This window comes from Syngnathoides biaculeatus, chromosome 10 (genome assembly GCF_019802595.1).
Source record: "Syngnathoides biaculeatus isolate LvHL_M chromosome 10, ASM1980259v1, whole genome shotgun sequence".
NCBI lineage: Eukaryota > Metazoa > Chordata > Actinopteri > Syngnathiformes > Syngnathidae > Syngnathoides > Syngnathoides biaculeatus.
The window spans coordinates 29,127,453-29,146,179 of record NC_084649.1 but is presented as its reverse complement, the minus strand read 5'-3'; the positions used below and the strand labels follow the sequence as shown (position 1 = coordinate 29,146,179).

The following is an 18,727-nucleotide window of genomic DNA, read 5'->3' as shown; positions in this document are numbered from 1 at the left end:
AACCAAAGTGCTCCTCCTGAATCTGAGATTCGACATCCCAACGGAACTTCAGGAGTGTGATCCCCCTGTAGTTGGAACACACCCTGCGGTCCCCCTTCTTAATAAGTGGGACCACCACCTCAGTCTTCCAATCCAGAGGCACTATCATCGATGTCCACACGATGTTGCAGAAGTGTGTCAACCACTCTGCAGTACTCCCTCTAAGACTCCAAAATGGGTGAGTACTCGGAACTGTTGTTTAGTGCATTGGCACAAACAACAGTCAGGGTCCGTCCCCCCACCCAATGGCGAAGGGGGGCTACCCTCTCATCCACAGAGGCAACCCCAATTTGAGCTCGAGGGCAATCAATATTCCCACACCTGCTCGACTAGTGCCAGAGCCCAACTGGTGTGTAGAGGGGAGTTCGACCATATCTAGCCGGAATTTCTCGACCTTACGCACCAACTTGGACTCCCTCCTTGCCATAGAAGGGACATTGCATGTCCGTAGAGCTCGTTTCTGTAGCTGGGGATCAGATTGCCCAGCTGCCTGCATATTCATCCCGTTCTTGTGTGGGTTTTATCCGGGCACTCCGGTTTTATCTCACATCCCAAAAACATGCATTAATTGGAGACTCTAAATTGCCCCTTGGTATGCTTGTGAGTATAATTGTTGTCTGTCACCATGTGCCCTGTGACTGGATGTTAACCAGACTAGGGTGTACCCTACATCCTGGCCAATGACAGACGGGATTTACTCCAGCACTCCTGTGACACCCGTAAGGATAGGTCACAAAATGGATGGATGGATACATAATTAATTAGAAACTCTAAATTGCCCCGAGGTATGATCGTGAGTGTGACTTGTCTGTCTCCATGTACTCTGCGATTGGCTGGCAGCCAGTTCAGGGTCTACTGCCCGATGGCAGCTGGGATTTACTCCAACACTCCCGCAATCCTTGTGAGGATAAACAGCAAATAAAATGGATGGCTGAATGTTTACAATTAGAGTTTTGTCTTTGTCTCCCTCCCCCCTTGAGAAACTATATTCACGTTGACTTGATCGACTCTCAATAAACTTCACTTGAAATATTAAGGAATCACAGAGGAACCTTAAAGGGCCACTGTCATAAAATGCGTGATTTTTTGTATGTTATTAATGAAAAAAACGGCAGCCGACATGGACCCATGTGTTTTTTCACCATAAATGATGTATACAGCTTTTTGTAACTCCCGCCATGAAAATCCTCTTGAGGGATTTGTTTTCGAGAAGAAGCAGGAAGTGACGTTCATGTCAGGACCCCCTTCAAGTGGACTCGTTTGTTTCTATTAGTTTTACCTCCAGGAAGGTAGCCCGTTGTTCCTTCATGTTAGCCAAAATGCCGGCTCATTGCATTGCTGGACATTGCTTGAAAACTCGGGAGGATGGATTTTACCCTTCATAAGTTTGCAAGAGACCCGGTTTGTCGTGAAAAATGGATTGCACAGGTGCAAAGGACGAGAGCTTCGTGGGTTCCAAATGACAGGTAGGTGTGTGTACAGCTACCAAAAAAAATAATAGTTTGGGGCGGACCGCGTAATCAGTCTCATAAAGTAACAAAAGATCCGTGTACATATGACAGGCGTGCTAAATGTGTCGGAGAAGGCTGCTGCGTTTCCTCGCCAGCGAAGGCTGCCGCGTTGGCTCGCAGATGACAGCGGCTATGAATAACGCTCCTGACAATGAGCACTCAGCGGCGTGCGACGACAAGGCTGTAAAGCAGCCCAGCTTGACTCCGTGATAAGCCACCTCGGCGCCGAAAATGAGCCACCCGGCCGAGGCGCCGCGTCCACCGGTCACGGCTTTGGCTAAGCTAACGCCGGCAGCTCTGAACAACGCTGCCGACAATGGCGCACTCAGCCGTGTGCACAGTGGTGCTGTTCAATGCAGACGGGGGCGGCTATGAACAACGGCGTGAAGCAGCCCAGCTCGGCGCCATGGTAAGCGGCGTCGGGCCACGATGGCTCATCTCCGTTGCGGAAGTGGATAGGACAGGCAAGCAGTATAGCCGTTATCGCATATCATCTGAATGTGGCTTGAAACAATAGGGTAATATTGCCCTGGTAACTTCACTCGGTTGTGTGATGTTCTCTTCTTCGAAAAATACTTCTGTGTCAGAAGGGGCGTGTTCGTCTCCCACACTCGGTTCCACCGCATGTTTTCAATGGTGAATGTCCGGGGTGATATCACGGACAGGAGATCCAGCCAATATGGTGACCACTTGGATATCGTCGAATGACACTTCTGTAACTTTGCGCATGGATGACGCGCTCTCCGCTCATATTTATTTTTTCGTATAGACATTGAAGTGAATAATGTCGTATGCATTTTTCATGACAATATCTATTTTAGAATGTTTATAGAGATGACACTTGACCTTTAAAACGCCACTGTGATACAGTAAATCTGTAAAACAAACAAAATAAATAAAGTTGGATTGCATTGGATCCTGTCCCAATCCACTGCTTCCATTGGGATGAATTAAATTATAGAACAAAACTTACATATTTTAGTTTCGTTCTATAAATATCAGATGACTGCTAGAGTATTTGGCCAACAGTTCTTATGAGCAAATATTCAGGGATGGAACATGAGATTTAATGTTGTTCATGTTGGATTTTCCAGTCTCCTAACTTTTATGCCATCTTTTGTCCACCTTTATAGGAATGCTTCATTGGGGCAGGTAGAAATAAAATGTGCCTCCTTTCGAACATAGAAAAGGATGACACCATTTCAAATGACGCAATGTCGTTAGGATCAGGATCATCATTATTTGCAAAGTATGCCAAAAACAATTTCTCTGGTAATTGTCGCCGCTTTAGTACGGTTTGATGGCAAGTATTGCTGAGGTAAAATCTCAAGCTTGTTGACTTTACCGGCAAAATATTTGATCAACAATAAAATAAAACGTCTAGAATGTTAGTTTTTTTTTAACCACAAGATGTCACCACAAAGCAACCACAGATTACAATATAGAGAGTCCTCAGGTTACAATATCCTCGACCTATGACATTTTGACTTCAAGACACCCATGTCTCGTCCGCCATTTTGCCCCTGGCTCCATTGTGTTTCTGCTTAGCTAAAGCATATTGCTTATCTGACATTGCGTGCCCGGGAGTATCTCTTCCTTTTTTGCCCACCTCTTTACACAATATGGCCCAAAAGCTGGGCTTTTTAGCAATTCTGGTCCAGCCAAAAGAAAAGCATTTACCATGGAAACAAAGTGTCATGATCCTGCCACTCCAGCATGAGCTGTGCAGGTGCCTGCACGGGCGCGCAGATTGGGGTGCACACCTGCGTCTCATGCGGCTTGATTATTCTGTGTATTTATATCACCCCGATGACGACTGGTGCTCCGCCAGTTCGTTGAGCTTTATGTCCCGTTCCAGCACTCTCGTATCCCTGATTGAACCTGTGTGTACCGACCTTCGCCTGTTCTCCGACCAACCCTGTAAGCCTGACTCCTTGACACTTCTGCCTGCGTTGATTGTTTCCCCGTGTACCGACTCCTGCCTGTCCGCTCATCTGTTCTCTTCGCCCGACGTCCGAACTACCGCTGCTGCACCGGACTGCCTGCTCGATCCCCGACCTCTGCATACAATAAACATGTCTCTTCTTGAACTACCTTGCGTCTTCCGAGTTCCTGCATTTGGGTCCTACTCTCGTTTCCGATGGGACGCGACAGAACGAACTGGCCATCACAGGACCCAGCAGGAAAGACCCGGCGTCGCCGGGACCGACGCAAGGTAGACCGTCTGCCGGAGGACCAAGCCTGTCCGATCCGGATAGGCTCCCTGATGTCCTCCGATTCCGTGTCTTACGCTCCGCCAGCGAATTACGAATACGTCCCGAACACGACCCATCCGGCTCCTCATATTCTTCTGGACTCTGACTTTTCGGAATATGAGGAGGACCGTGATTTGTATGCCGGGCTGCCTGAGTACGACTCCGACGACTTTGATTTTGAGTCTCTTTGTCCGGCTTTTGATCCCAGTCAGTTTGCCCCGCCGTCCCGCGTTTCCAGCACCCGAGTGACTTCGCCCGGTAGATCCAAGTGCACCTATCGGTACGAGGGAACCCGCTTGGCCATCTACCCGGCACCTCCGCGTGGCGGCCAGCGGAGACGCCCCGGCCGGGCGCTCCCTGTGTCTCTCGCTGCGCGGCAACGAAGACACCGTCCTCCCACTCCTCGCCGGCAACGGTGAGACCGGCAGACCCGCAGCTGGTGGCGAGGCTTCCAGCCCAGAGGGAGGAGGTGCCGTCAAATCACGAGGCGTTCCGCTGCGAACTGCGGGCGGAGATTGAGCGGCAGAGCGCGGAATTGGCGGCTCTCACGGCCCAGGTCCGGCAAGGATTGGCGATCCAGCCGAGCTACGCTGACGTCGCAACGGCGACGGACTCGCTGCTGACTCAGGTTCACGTTGCCGTGGAAACCGACCCGTCCCCTTGTCAAGTGCACGCCACAGTGGGAACAGACTCACCACCTCAAGTGCACGTCGCAGTGTTGGCGGTTCCGAGCAGAGCTCACGCGGCAGTCGGAACTGACCCGCTCCCGAGACACTCCCACGTGTCAGTTTCGACTGACTCTCCGCCTACTCAGGTTCACGTTGCCCTGGAAAGGGATTCGCCACCGCGCCACGCCCACGTTGCCGTTTCAAGGATGCAGTGCAAGCTCACGTGGCAGTGGGGACCGACCCGACGCCGCCTCACGTTGCTGTCCAGGAGGTGGCGACGTCTCCACAGCCGCTTCTCGTCCGTGCTCTGGAGTGGCAGTGGCGACTGGCCCGTGGACGCTCCACACTCCTGCTCTGTCGGCGACCGGCCCGCGGTCGCTCCCCGTTCCTGCTCTGTCGGCGACGGGCACGTCCTCACGTTCCTGTCCAGGAGGCGGCGACGGGGTCGCTGCCTTCTCACGTTCCTGTCCAGGAGGTGGCGACGGGGTCGCTGCCTTCTCACGTTGCTGTCCAGGAGGCGGCGACGGGGGAGGCGGCGACGGGGTCGCTGCCTTCTCAAGTTGCTGTCCAGGAGGGGGCGGTACTGGCACCGCCTTCTCACGCTGCTGTCCAGGAGGGGGCGGTACTGGCGCCGCCTTCTCAAGTTGCTGTCCAGGAGGGGGCGGTACTGGCGCCGCCTTCTCAAGTTGCTGTCCAGGAGGGGGCGGTACTGGCGCCGCCTTCTCAAGTTGCTGTCCAGGAGGGGGCGGTACTGGCGCCGCCTTCTCAAGTTGCTGTCCAGGAGGGGGCGGTACTGGCGCCGCCTTCTCAAGTTGCTGTCCAGGAGGGGGCGGTACTGGCGCCGCCTTCTCAAGTTGCTGTTCAGGAGGGGGCGGTACTGGCGCCGCCTTCTCAAGTTGCTGTCCAGGAGGGGGCGGTACTGGCGCCGCCTTCTCAAGTTGCTGTCCAGGAGGGGGCGGTACTGACGCCGCCGCCTTCTCACGTCCCTGTCCAGCAGGAGCTGGGGAGTTCTGTGGAGCCACCCAGGAGCTGGAGAGACTTCGGGGTGGCGGTCATGGCTCTGGTCCTGCTCTCCATCATCTTCTTCACTCCTGAGTTCGGCCAGCCGCTTCAGGACCTGGCCTCGTTGGCGACCAATCCCTGGTCGTCTTGCAACGACGGCGTGGGAGGTTCTCGTCTGGAGCAGTGGCCTGCCTCGTTCTGGTTCCTGCCTCGCCGTTTGGTTCCTCACAGTGGTCGTCCGCCCGAATCGCCCCGTGGGGACCCTGGTGCTTGGCGTCCGGGTCGTCCTCCTGACCTGTCCGCCCAGACGCCTCGTGTTTGGTGGCCTGGATGGCCACCAGTCTGGGGTTCAGGGGGGGCGTGTCCTCCTCCGGACCCCCTTCCGCCCACCCCTGCCTGTGTTATTGTCTGTTTTTTCGTTTAGGCACGTCTGGGAGCCGTGCCTTTGAGGGGGGGGGGTACTGTCATGATCCTGCCACTCCAGCATGAGCTGTGCAGGTGCCTGCGCGGGCGCGCTGATTGGGGTGCACACCTGCGTCTCATGCGGCTTGATTAGTCTGTGTATTTATATCACCCCGATGACGACTGGTGCTCCGCCAGTTCGTTGAGCTTTATGTCCCGTTCCAGCACTCTCGTATCCCTGATTGAACCTGTGTGTACCGACCTTCGCCTGTTCTCCGACCAACCCTGTAAGCCTGACTCCTTGACACTTCTGCCTGCGTTGATTGTTTCCCCGTGTACCGACTCCTGCCTGTCCGCTCATCTGTTCTCTTCGCCCGACGTCCGAACTACCGCTGCTGCACCGGACTGCCTGCTCGATCCCCGACCTCTGGATACAATAAACGTGTCTCTTCTTGAACTACCTTGCGTCTTCCGAGTTCCTGCATTTGGGTCCTACTCTCGTTTCCGATGGGACGTGACACAAAGCTTAACATGATAAAAAGATCAGAGAATGGACTAACACCGACGAACATTGGTAAAGACTTGGGCTTCAGTCGGTCGACCGTGGCAATCATTATTAAGGACAAACACAGGTGAAGGGTTTCACTCCTATGAGGTATACAGTGATCTCTTAGCAACTTTTTTCGTGAAGGAAAAAAAGGGCTACCTGCACATGCTTCCTTTGCATAGCTAAGCACAGCCTCCTCTCCTTCTTCACCATCCACCTCTCACAATAATGGTCAGTACAGCATCTTATTTATTTAATTTTAATGTATTTTAGTTTTTCATACGAAGTATTTTGAATTTAATGTTGAAATATGACTTTTGCTGAAATTCAGGTGACTGTCACCAGCGTAGGAACGGATCTCGTTGGTAGATCGAGGAGTCCCTGTATTTGATATTTAGGCTTCATTTGTGTTAACATAATTATATCACATCATATTTGCATACATAAATTATATCACTTTCTTTAACTTTAACTAATAAAATGTTTTTAATAATTTACAGATTCTGCCCATATAAAGTCTTTCTATATTTAAAAGAATTAATTAAAATCTTGGGTGTATCGACAGGAATTTTTTTAATGCTTTTTTTCACAAATTGTACATCTGCGAATACGTTTGTATGTTCAGTTTTATGTATAAATATTCATGGAAAAAAAAATCTAGGTTGTTTGCTTATATTTTCTTTCCTTTGTCTTGAAGTTTTATCCCTTCCGCATGCGTCTATATTTTATATACTGAACAAAAATAAAAATGCCCTACTTTAGTTTTTGCTCCAATTTTTTTGTGAGCTGGACTCCAAGATCCAATCCTTTTTCTACATACACAAAAAGACCATTTTAATTCACGCGCAACAGCTCTGGTTGGCTTTTGTTGTGGTCAGTCGAAGGGACCCCTGTGCAACAATCTAATCAGGATCTTAATATGCCACACCTGTGAAGTGGGATATATTATCTTGACAACGGAGAAATGCTCAGTAACAGGTTACTGAGATTTGCTGAGAATATTTGAGGGAAATGGCCTTTTGTGTATATGGAAAAAAAATAGATATTTGAGTCCAGCAAATGAAAAATGGGAGGAAAAACAAGTTTTGCATTATTTTTGTTCAGTGTATTTTGTGTATACAGTTGTTTTTTCTGTATAGATGTTAGTCTGACATTTTATACACACTTACTGTACATCTCAGAATTTTACATTTGCATTGCCATTGTTCACAAAGACCATTTTTGACACATTTGTTTACATATACCATTCTGCACAATTTTTGTATTTTATGAAAATAATTTATTTGCTTTTTTAAGTATTGCATGAAAATTTTTGAGTGTCTTCATGAAGTCTATAATCGTTGATGGACTGTTGCTTTAAATATTTTCACCTGTAAAGGATTGTGCGTAATAAATCACCTTTCTTTTCGAAAAGATTGTTCAGGAGAAACCTATACTGAATGTGGCTTAAAGGTTGCACCGAGTCACATTTCCTAAAATTCGAATGTCCTATCCTCCAAATACATCTGGTTCTTCTTGATGGGATAAGAAAGGAAAGGAAAATTCCAAAGCAAAATCAAGAATCCGAAGAGGGCCAAAGACTCAGACTAAACATGCTAGAATCACCCTGTGCTAACGAAACTTTTTTTCCGCTTTGGGATGTTTTCATTATGTTCAAAATCTCTATTAGGTATCTCAAACATTTTGGTACCACTTGATAATGGATGAACTTTCAAGGGGACATATTTTGCCATAACTTTTTTTTGTATTTGGCATGTAATATTGGCTCTGTGATGCCTCAGAAAATGTATGAATAATGAATTCTAATTGTCTAACTATTCCTGAGTTGCGGATGTTTTTCTATCGAGGCCTAAAATCAGGAAATTCAAATTTCTTTTGCTTAACTACGTCACTAGCGAAGATCTCTGCCTTCGCTTTCCCCTCCTGAGCCAGCGCTGTCTACATAGCAAACACGTGTGCTCACATAACTGGGTCTTCTATACAGAGACAACCAATTAGAGGAATTGTGGCAGTCATAGAAAAAAAATGGGTCAAACAGAAGTAGCTATCAGAGGTGCCTTTTCTGTATACTGGTGTGACAAAACCATGGTGTTTAATTTAAATGAAATTTGCCATTTCATACTGAGTCCATGTTAAAGAGTCACACTATGGATACCTAAATAGGCAAAATTTGGGACTTTTACAGTACAGGGGGATGCAAAATCTTTTAAACATACCTTGCATTGGGTGGAGTATTTGGGTTGAAGAACTGATAAGACACCTGTGTTGCGTACCAGGAAACAGAAACCAATGTACACAAACCTGTAAGAAAACGAAGAATTCGGCAAAATCAATTGCCATACCACTTTATCAGGAATATCCATCCATCCATCTATTTTCTTAGCCGCTTATTCTCACGAGGGTCACAGAGAGTGCTGGAGCCTATCCCAACTGTCAACGGGCAGGACAGGCTACACCCTGAACTGGTTGTCAGCCAATCGCAGGGCACATAGAGACAAACAGACACACTCACAATAATGTTTAAGGGTAATTGAGAGTGTCCAGTTAATGTTGCATGCTTTTGGGATGTGGGACGAAAACAGAGTGCCTGGAGAAAACCCACATAGGCACTGGGAGAACATACAAACTCCATACAGGCGGGTCGGGGATTGAACCCGAGACCTCAGAACTGTGAGGGCAACACTTTACAGCTGCTCCAAAGTGCCAGCCGCCCTATCAGGAATATGAAAATTAATAATAAATGAGTATTTTTAACATCAATTTCATTCTATTTTACACTGTGGTCAGATATATTCTGCATCTTCTTCTACTTTCTGCTTGTCTCGTTTGGGGTCTCCACAGCATCAAGCTTTTCCATGCAAGCCTATCTCCTCTATCCTCCTCACCAAATGCTCTCGTGTCTTACCTCATGACATTCATCAACCTTTTCTCTTGGGTCTTCTTCTAATTGTCTTGCCTAACAGCTCCATCCTCATCACTCTTCTTCCAATGTACTCACTATGACTCTCCTGGATGTGTGAAACATTTAACTCTGCTGTCTCCAACTTTGTCTCCAAACCATCTACACTTGGCTGTCCCTATGAGATCATGTCTAATTTCATCCAACCTTGTCACTCCCAAAGTGAACCTCGACATCTTAATTTCCACGACCTCCATCTCTGCATCCTGGTGTTTCTTCAGTTAGTTCATTGTCTCTAATCCATAGATCCTGGCTGGCCTCACCACTGTTTTATAAACTATACCCTTTAATCTAGGAGAGATTCTTCTTTCACACAACGTACCCGACACCTTCGTCCACCCGTTCCAACCTGCTTTGGCCTATTTCTTCACTTCCTTCCACTCATTATTGCTTCACTTCCTTCCACTCATTATTGCTTTGAACTGTTGACGCCAACAAGCAAGTCCTCCACCCTTGCTATCTCTTCTCCCTCTAGCCTCCCTCTCCCCGTCCTCCCCTCTCATTCATACAAAAATATTCTGTCTGACTGGATAATCTTTATTCTTCTTCCTTCGAATGCATGCTTCAACCTTTCTAACTGTTCCTCCATCTGCTCTCTGCTTTCACAGTGCATATCACATTATCTGCAAACATCATTGTCCACAGGGATAAAACTCCTCCACTTGGGGCAGGATCTTATTCCCGACCTGGAGAGGGCATGCCACCCTTTTTTTGACCGATCTTGGTTTTCCTTGCCTGGACATGGATTACCGGGGCCCCCCTCTGGAGCCAGGCCTAGAGGTAGGGCTTGAAGGCGAGCACCTGGTGGCCGGGCCTGCACCCATGGGGCTCGGCCGAGCACAGCCCGAAAGGGTCACATGTGTCTCCCTTCCCATGGGCTCACCACCTATGAGAGGGGCCATAGGGGTCGGGTGTGATGTGAGCTGGGCAGTAGCCAAAGGCGGGGACCTTAGCGATTCGATCCCCGGCTACAGAAACTAGCCATCATACACATCCTGTATTATTCTAACATACTCCTCTGCAACTCCACACTTACGAATACAGTACCAGAGGTCCTGATAGGCTTTCTCTAGATCTACATACACATAATGTAACTCCTTCTGATCTTCTATGTACTTTTAGGTCAACCTCGTCAAGGCAAATAATGCATTTGTGGTGCACTTTCGCCAGCACTGTGGGCGACCGGTAAGGACAACTGCCTCATATTTCTGACGTCCAGGGTTCAAAACCTGGCCCCGCCTGAATGGAGTGGGTGGAGGTTGCCTGTTCTCCATGTGCTTGTGTGGGTTTTCTCCGGGAACTCTGGTTTCCTACACAGTCCAAAAACATGCCTGGTAGGTTGACTGAAGACTCTAAATTGCCTGTAGGTGTGAATGTGAGTACAAATGGTTGTTTGTTTATATGTGCCTTCGATTGGCTGGCAAGCAGTTCAGAGTGTATCCTGCCACATGCCCAAAGATAGGTCGGATAGGCTCCAGCATCCCTTATGTGGATAAGCGGCTCAGAAAATGGGTGGGTGGATGGTATTCTTTCTTGGCATGAAACCATACTGTTACTCACAAATAAACACTTTTTTCCTGAATCTACTCTATGGTACTCTTTCCCATAACTTTATTGTGTTGCTCATCAACTTAATTCCTCTTTAGTCTCCACAGCTCTGCACATCAGTCTTAAAAATGGGTACCAGCATACATTTCATCCATTCCTCAGGGATCTTCTCATCCAGGAGAATTCTGTTAAAAAAATGGTCAAAAACTTCCCAGCCACCTCTCCAAAATGCATCCATACCTCCACAGGACCAACTGCCTTTCCATGTTTCCTCCTCTTTAATGCCTTTCTAACTTCACTCTGACTAATCATTGCCACTTTTAGCTCCACTACACTCGCCTCATTTACTCTTCCTTCTCTCTCATTTCCCTCATTCATCAACTGCTCAAAGTATTCCTTCCATCTATCTAGCACACTACTGGAAAGAGTCAACACATTTCCATCTCTACTGTTAATGACGCTAACCTGCTACACATCCTACATGTCATGTACATGTCAGCATTTGCCTCTTGTTTGGCCTTTGTCACCTCTATTTTGCCCTATGTCACATTTCAATGTGACATTCTCCTCTCCTCTGTAACTCTCTGTGTCTCACTTATTCGCTCACTTCTTTCCTATGAATTTCTATACTTTGAGGTTCTCCCTCCAAGTCTCATTCTCTCCTTTCCTGCCAGAAGCTCCATCAAGTACTCTCTGTCTGCCTGTCTCTCTGATCACCTTGTTCCAGTCTTCTGGCAGCTGCTCCTGTCCACCAATAGCCTGTCTCACCTCTTCCTGAAAAAACGCACAACAGTTTTCCTTTCTTAGCTTCTACCACATGATTCGCTGCTCTACCTTAGTCTTCTTAATCTTCTTCCTCATTACCAGAGTCATCTTACACACCACCATCCTATGCTGTCTCGCCACACTGTCCCTTGCCTCTACTCTACAGTCATTAACCTCCTTCAGATTCCATCGTCTGCATGAGATGAAATTCACTTCCTTGCTTCTACCTCGCTCTTGTAGGTCACCCTATATTCTTGGCTCTTCTGGGGAAAAAGTGTTTACTACAGTCGTTTTCTCCCACCATCTGTCACTCCAAGTTTCTTTTCTGGATGCTGTACTTACCTGTTTTTTCTTCATCACCCTTGTTTCTTTCACCAACATATCCATTAAAATTTGCACTGATCACAACACTCTCTCTCTCTGTCTGGGATGCTCAGAACTACGTACTTCAGTTAGCTTCTTCCACAATTTCTCTTTCAGCACTTACCTCAGGGGTCTAGCCGTTAATCACATTATAAGTAACACCCTCAATTTCACATTTCAGCCTCATCACTCAATCTGATACTCCTTCCACCTCAAAGACATTCTTAGCTCTCTCTTTTAAAATAACCGATTCCCCATTTCTCATCCCTTCTACACCACGGTAAAACAATTTCAACCTAACCCTTAAACTCCTAGCGTCCTTCTTCTCCATCTGGTCTCCACAATACACAATATATCAGCTTTCTAATCATCCTGTCAACCAGTACCCAATATTTTCATATCCTAGTCCCCACATTCAATGCTAGGCTCTATGCTTTCGTCGTCTCTTTCTGCCTAAGAACTCACTTTCAACCTCTCTGACCCATAGTATGTGAATTTCCACAGGCACCCTTGCAGCTTCACAGTGTTGGAGCAGAGGTTAATCTGGGCCACGACCGATCTGATATGGAATTATTTACAGCACGGGTCAGGAACCTATCCTCACGAGCCATATCGGCTCTTCTGATGGTTTATATGGCTCCCAGAGCCCTTATGACGACATATTGTACATGTCATTTCTGTTGCGTAGGCAACGCAAATTAGACATCCATCCATCTTATCCTCACTAGGTACACAGGCGCGCTGGATCCTATCCCTGCTATCTTTGAGCAAGAATTGAGGTACACCCTGAACTGGCCGCAAGACAACACAGTTCAAGAAAACCACAATACTATTAAATAATTTTGTGTGACTCAAAGAGGAAAGAGGTTTCCTATGTATAGTCATTTAAAGACATTTCTGAGGCAAGTGCATAGTATTTAAAAGTTCGCTCTTCAAATTCCACTGATGAGCAGCAACCAGGTACAGTAGTGGAAGCTGCAAGGGTCTGTTGACAGAATTCAATGATCCTCTTGATACAGCATCACCCAAAGGTGTGCAGTCATGTAAAAATTTCCATTTTTCATCAATATAAAGCTGTGTTCCATTGTGTTTAATAAACTCTTAACTTTCACTGAAGTTTCTCTGTTGTGTGGACTCACACTGGACAAAACCAAGGGAAGTGGTGACTTATTGGAAACACAGACACTAGCTGTTAACAGGGGTCAGGTGTCAACTCATATGCATTAGTCGGTGTGGGTCCACATTACATTGCGGAGTAGTGGTGTAGCATTCTAGCAGGCTATGCGAGTTAGAGGGCCAATCAATGACTGGGTCATCTTGAAGGAAGGCTATCAGTACTTATATAGTAGGGGAAAGCTGAATCATGCGAGAGTGTACTCAGCCTTGGTTTTAGCCATGCCTGAAAAATGTGAACAACTGAAATAATGTAAAAGATTTTAACGCAACTGTTCTCACTCCCAGCACTTGTTTCCAGTACTTCTTCCATCCATCCATCCACACATCCATCCATTTTCTGTACTGCTTATCCTCACAGGGGTTTTGGGCGTGCTGGACCCTATCCCAACTGTATCTTTGAGGGAAAGCCAAGCTTCGCTCTGAACTGGTTGCCAGCCTATAGCAGGTTTTCAACACTTATTTTCAAATATATTTAATATATTAAAAAACAAATCATTGATCTAACTTTACGGGGTGAGAAATTCTAAATTGGGTCAGGCAATTGTGATGATATATACGTATAGGAAGGTAATGGAAAAACTTGTGACAATTGACAGTGACAAATGTGAAAAAAATCATGCTCATTGTAATAGGTTACATTTAGTGTATATTTACATTTCCCTGCCCACTTCATGTATTCTTTGTAGATCCCAATCTTTTCCTAAACAAATGTTTAGTACTTTGTACAATTGTGTATTTCTCAATAACTGGTTGACATTTTCCTCTGGACTCCTGATACCATAAAGTTACTAATTTGTTGAAAGTAAAAATAAAGTAAATATTTTAAAAAAAAGGAAAAATACAATTAATACCTGCAAATAGGAAGAGAGCTCCTCCAGTCACTGCAATACGTGTCTTGACTGTCGGGTTATTATCTCCCACTTTTGTGCACTTCATGCCAATCACACTGATGATGATGCCGAAAAGGCCAAGCAGTACTGACACGACCATTAGGGCACGACATGTCTGGATATGGACTAGAGAGAGGGGGCAGGAGAATGTAAAAGAAAAAAAGATTGATCATAACATCAACTTAAAAACAAGCTAACTGATATTCACTGAAGAGACACAAATGCAAATCAGAGACCACAACTATACAGTGGACTACTGTCATAGAGCCAATGCATGGAAAATACTGGTGGTTTTGCTTTCTCAAAAAATACAAAAAATGTCCTTCAGACAAAGGCCTACGCACACATAACTGTGTGGGGGGAACATATTTTTGCATAATTACACACACACCACACACACACACACACACACACACCACACACACACACAAACCTGAAAGTGAATGAGTATTGAAAGGGAATGGCTAAACAGTATGTAAATATTGAAAGGGAATTTATAAAAGTACAAGAGACCAATCGTTAATGAACCTATTCTAATTTTTTGATGCATCCATTCAACACCTGCCGTAGATCATATGTTGGTTGGATGGTATATCTCTGTCTGGTGAATATTCATATATTATAGTCACCAGTACATTTTGTTTTGACTCAGGATATGCTCCATTCACAACAGTGAATGTGTGTGTCTGTGTGTGCGTTTTAGTTGGTGAATCATTACTGGTGTTTGCCAAAACAAAGCCCATATTCATGTGTTTGTGTTGGTGAATCATCAGTGGTGTTTGCCTAAACACAGCCCATATTCATTTACAAAGACAGTACAATATTCTTCTGAGTGTTCGGTTTTATACAAATTTGAAAAATATTTACTTTATATGTACTGTATTTGTGTGTGTGTGAGTGTATATATATATATATATATATATATATATGTATATATACACACACACGCACACACACAAATACAGTACATATAAAGTAAATATATATATATATATATATATATATGTATACACATTTAAACATTTTAAACAAAACTATATATACACACATTTAAACATAAAAAAACTGAGGCAACTATGGCAATAATGGATGTAATTAATTTAGAAGACACAAGTTAGCGCGACAAATATTTTCCAGTCAAAACTGAGCTCTGTACTCACTGTCAAGAGAAAGCATCGAGTCAAAGATCTTGCATTGGACCTGTCCTGTGCTCTGTGAGGCGCAACTCATCCACAGCCCTTCATACAGACCCACAGCGGTGATAATTGCATCACCCACATATGATGATTGCTTCCACTGGGGCAAAGCTGTGGTGGAAATTATTCCAATCCAGCCACCCAAGGCCAGGAAATAACCTAACAACTGGAGACCCAAGTTTGCCATCCTTTTGTTTCAATCTTCTTCAGTCACTATCTTCAGAACGTGTTTTGTGGATAATCCTGTTTAATTTATATTTTCTATCTGGTGCCTTTGACTGTCTTTAACTCATCAAGATAGAATCATATCAGAACTGTTGCAAAAATGTCTCTCCTGTCAGGGCTCCAATGTCTGTCCTGTCTCTGGGAAAATAGAGGTGAAATTGTTTCAGTTGTCAACTAAGCACTTTATCAAGTATTTTATCTGTATTATTGTTCTTCCCATGGGTCCCTCTTTTTCTTTTTCTTCTGCTGCTCACTTCTTTTCTCTCCCTGTTCTCATCTCCTTCTCCTCCAGGCTCATGTGTCTCATTGAGGGGTAGATGGAAGAAAGAAGTAGGGAATAACATACAAAAAGTCAATAGACATTCAAGAACTAGGTTGTGATTGGACTATTCTCTGACAGTCACGCCTACGAGGAGGGCAGAGACTGGAGAAGGAAGAAGTTGGGGGAAATTGGAAAGTTGGAGGTAAATTGGAATGAAAACTTCGCTAATGAAAAATTGCATTCCAATCCTTAGATGTAACATTTTAACAGACACCTGTGATTGCTCCACATCCTCACATATGCTTGATAGATGTTTTAAAATTTTATTCCATATTTAAGTGTGGACGAGGAGGCTTTCAAGTACAAAAAATGCAGCAATTAACACTGAAACAAAAGTAACTAAAAATCAATGTCACCTGCTGACCCCCTCCTCTATAAAATATGGCCCAGTGGGGCAATTCCCCTCTATCATCATGCTAGCTGAAACAAATAAGAGCAAAATAAGAGTTCAATGAAATGTACCTACCGAAATGCAGACACTTTGTCCTTTTTTTTCACCACAGCCGCACTTTTTTTCTTTTCATTTCAATTTTGTTCTTAAATTTGTATTTTCAGATTAGTTTTGTCATCTTTTGCCTCCAGCTCTGTCAGTTATCTGGTTTTGCAATTGCTATTATTGTTAATTGCCTCCACAATTGTACGATGTAATCTGAAGGAGATTACTAAATGTAAAGTAGTGGTTGGGGAGAGTGTAGCTCGACAGCATAGGATGGTGGTGTGTAGGATGACTCTGGTGGTGGGTAGGAAGATCAAGAAGACAAAGGTAGAGCAGAGAACCATGTGGTGGAAGCTGAGAAAGGAAGAATGTTGTGCGGCCTTTCGGAAAGAGGTGAGACAGGCTCTCGATGGACAGCAGAAGCTCCCGGAAGACTGGACTACGACAGCCAAGGTAATCAGAGAGACAGGCAGGAGAGTACTTGGTGTGTCTTCTGGTAGGAAAGGGGAGAAGGAGACTTGGTTGTGGAACCCCAAAATACAGGGAGTCATACAAGGAAAGAAATTAGCGAAGAAGAAGTGGGATAGTGAGAGGACTGAGGAGAGGCGAAAGGAGTACATCGAGATGCGACGTAGGGCTAAGGTAGAGGTGGCAAAGGCTAAACAAGAGGCATATGAAGACATGTACACCAGGTTGGACACGAAAGAAGGAGAAAAGGATCTCTACAGGTTGGCCAGACAGAGGGATAGAGATGGGAAGGATGTGCAGCAGGTCAGGGTGATTAAGGATAGAGATGGAAATGTGTTGACTGGTGCCGGTAGTGTACTAAATAGATGGAAAGAATACTTTGAGAAGTTGATGAATGAAGAAAATGAGAGAGAAGGAAGAGTTGAAGAGGCAAGTGTGAAGGACCAGGAAGTGGCAATGATTACTAAGGGAGAAGTCAGAAAGGCACTACAAAGGATGAAAAATGGAAAGGCAGTTGGTCCTGATGACATACCGGTAGAGGTATGGAAGCAATTTGGAGAGATGGCTGTGGAGTTTTTGACCAACTTATTCAACAGAATACTAGCGGGCGAAAAGATGCCTGAAGAATGGAGGAAAAGTGTACTAGTTCCCATTTTTAAGAACAAAGGGGATGTTCAGAGCTGTGGCAACTATAGAGGAATAAAGTTGATGAGCCACACAATGAAGTTATGGGAAAGAGTAGTGGAGGCTAGACTCAGGACAGAAGTAAGTATCTGCGAGCAACAGTATGGTTTCATGCCTAGAAAGAGTACCACAGATGCATTATTTGCCTTGAGGATGCTCGTGGAAAAGTACAGAGAAGGTCAGAAGGAGCTACATTGTGTCTTTGTGGATCTAGAGAAAGCCTATGACAGAGTACCAAGAGAGGAACTGTGGTACTGCATGCGTAAGTCTGGTGTGGCAGAGAAGTATGTTAAAATAGTACAGGACATGTATGATGGCAGCAGAACAATGGTGAGGTGTGCCTTAGGTGTGACAGAGGAATTTAAGGTTGAGGTGGGACTGCATCAGGGATCAGCTCTGAGCCCCTTCCTGTTTGCAGTGGTAATGGATAGGCTGACAGATGAGGTTAGACTGGAATCCCCTTGGACCATGATGTTCGCAGATGATATTGTCATATGCAGTGAAAGCAGGGAGCATGCAGAGGAGCAATTGGAAAGATGGAGACATGCACTGGAAAGGAGAGGAATGAAGATTAGCCGAAGTAAAACAGAATATATGTGCGTGAATGACAAAAGTAGAGGGGGAAGAGTGAGGCTACAGGGAGAAGAGATAGCGAGGGTCGACGACTTCAAATACTTGGGGTCAACAATACAGAGCAATGGAGAGTGTGGTCAGGAAGTGAAGAAACGGGTCCAAGCAGGTTGGAACAGCTGGCGAAAGGTGTCTGGTGTGTTATGTGACAGAAGAGTGTCTGCTAGGATGAAGGGCAAAGTTTACAAAACAGTGGTGAGGCCGGCCATGATGTACGGATTAGAGACGGTGGCACTGAAGAAACAACAGGAAGCTGAACTGGAGGTGGCAGAAATGAAGATGTTGAGGTTCTCGCTCGGAGTGACCAGGTTGGATAGGATTAGAAATGAGCTCATTAGAGGGACAGCCAAAGCTGGATGTTTTGGAGACAAGATTCGAGAGAGCAGACTTCGATGGTTTGGACATGTTCAGAGGCGAGAGACTGAGTATATTGGTAGAAGGATGCTGAGGATGGAGCTCCCAGGCAAAAGAGCGAGAGGAAGACCAAAGAGAAGGTTTATGGATGTGGTGAGGGAAGACATGAGGGCAGTTGGGGTTAGAGAGGAAGATGCAGGAGATAGGCTAAGATGGCAAAAGATGACACGCTGTGGCGACCCCTAACGGGACAAGCCGAAAGGAAAAGAAGAAGAAGAAGAAGACAG

At 45.7% G+C, this 18,727-nt stretch overlaps 1 protein-coding gene across 1 annotated transcript in view; it reads right to left on the bottom strand.

Annotated features, from left to right (window-relative positions):
* The window catches only part of cldn19 (claudin 19), a 45,342-nt gene extending 29,834 nt beyond the window's left edge, over positions 1-15,508 (bottom strand). Inside the window, exons 1-3 of the mRNA XM_061833523.1 lie at positions 15,286-15,508; positions 14,087-14,251; positions 8,641-8,725 (exon numbers count right to left, since the gene is read on the bottom strand). Of these exons, the coding sequence (XP_061689507.1) occupies positions 8,641-8,725; positions 14,087-14,251; positions 15,286-15,508 (473 nt within the window). The remainder of the gene's footprint in view (positions 1-8,640; positions 8,726-14,086; positions 14,252-15,285) is intronic.
* Between the last annotated feature and the right edge of the window lie 3,219 nt (positions 15,509-18,727).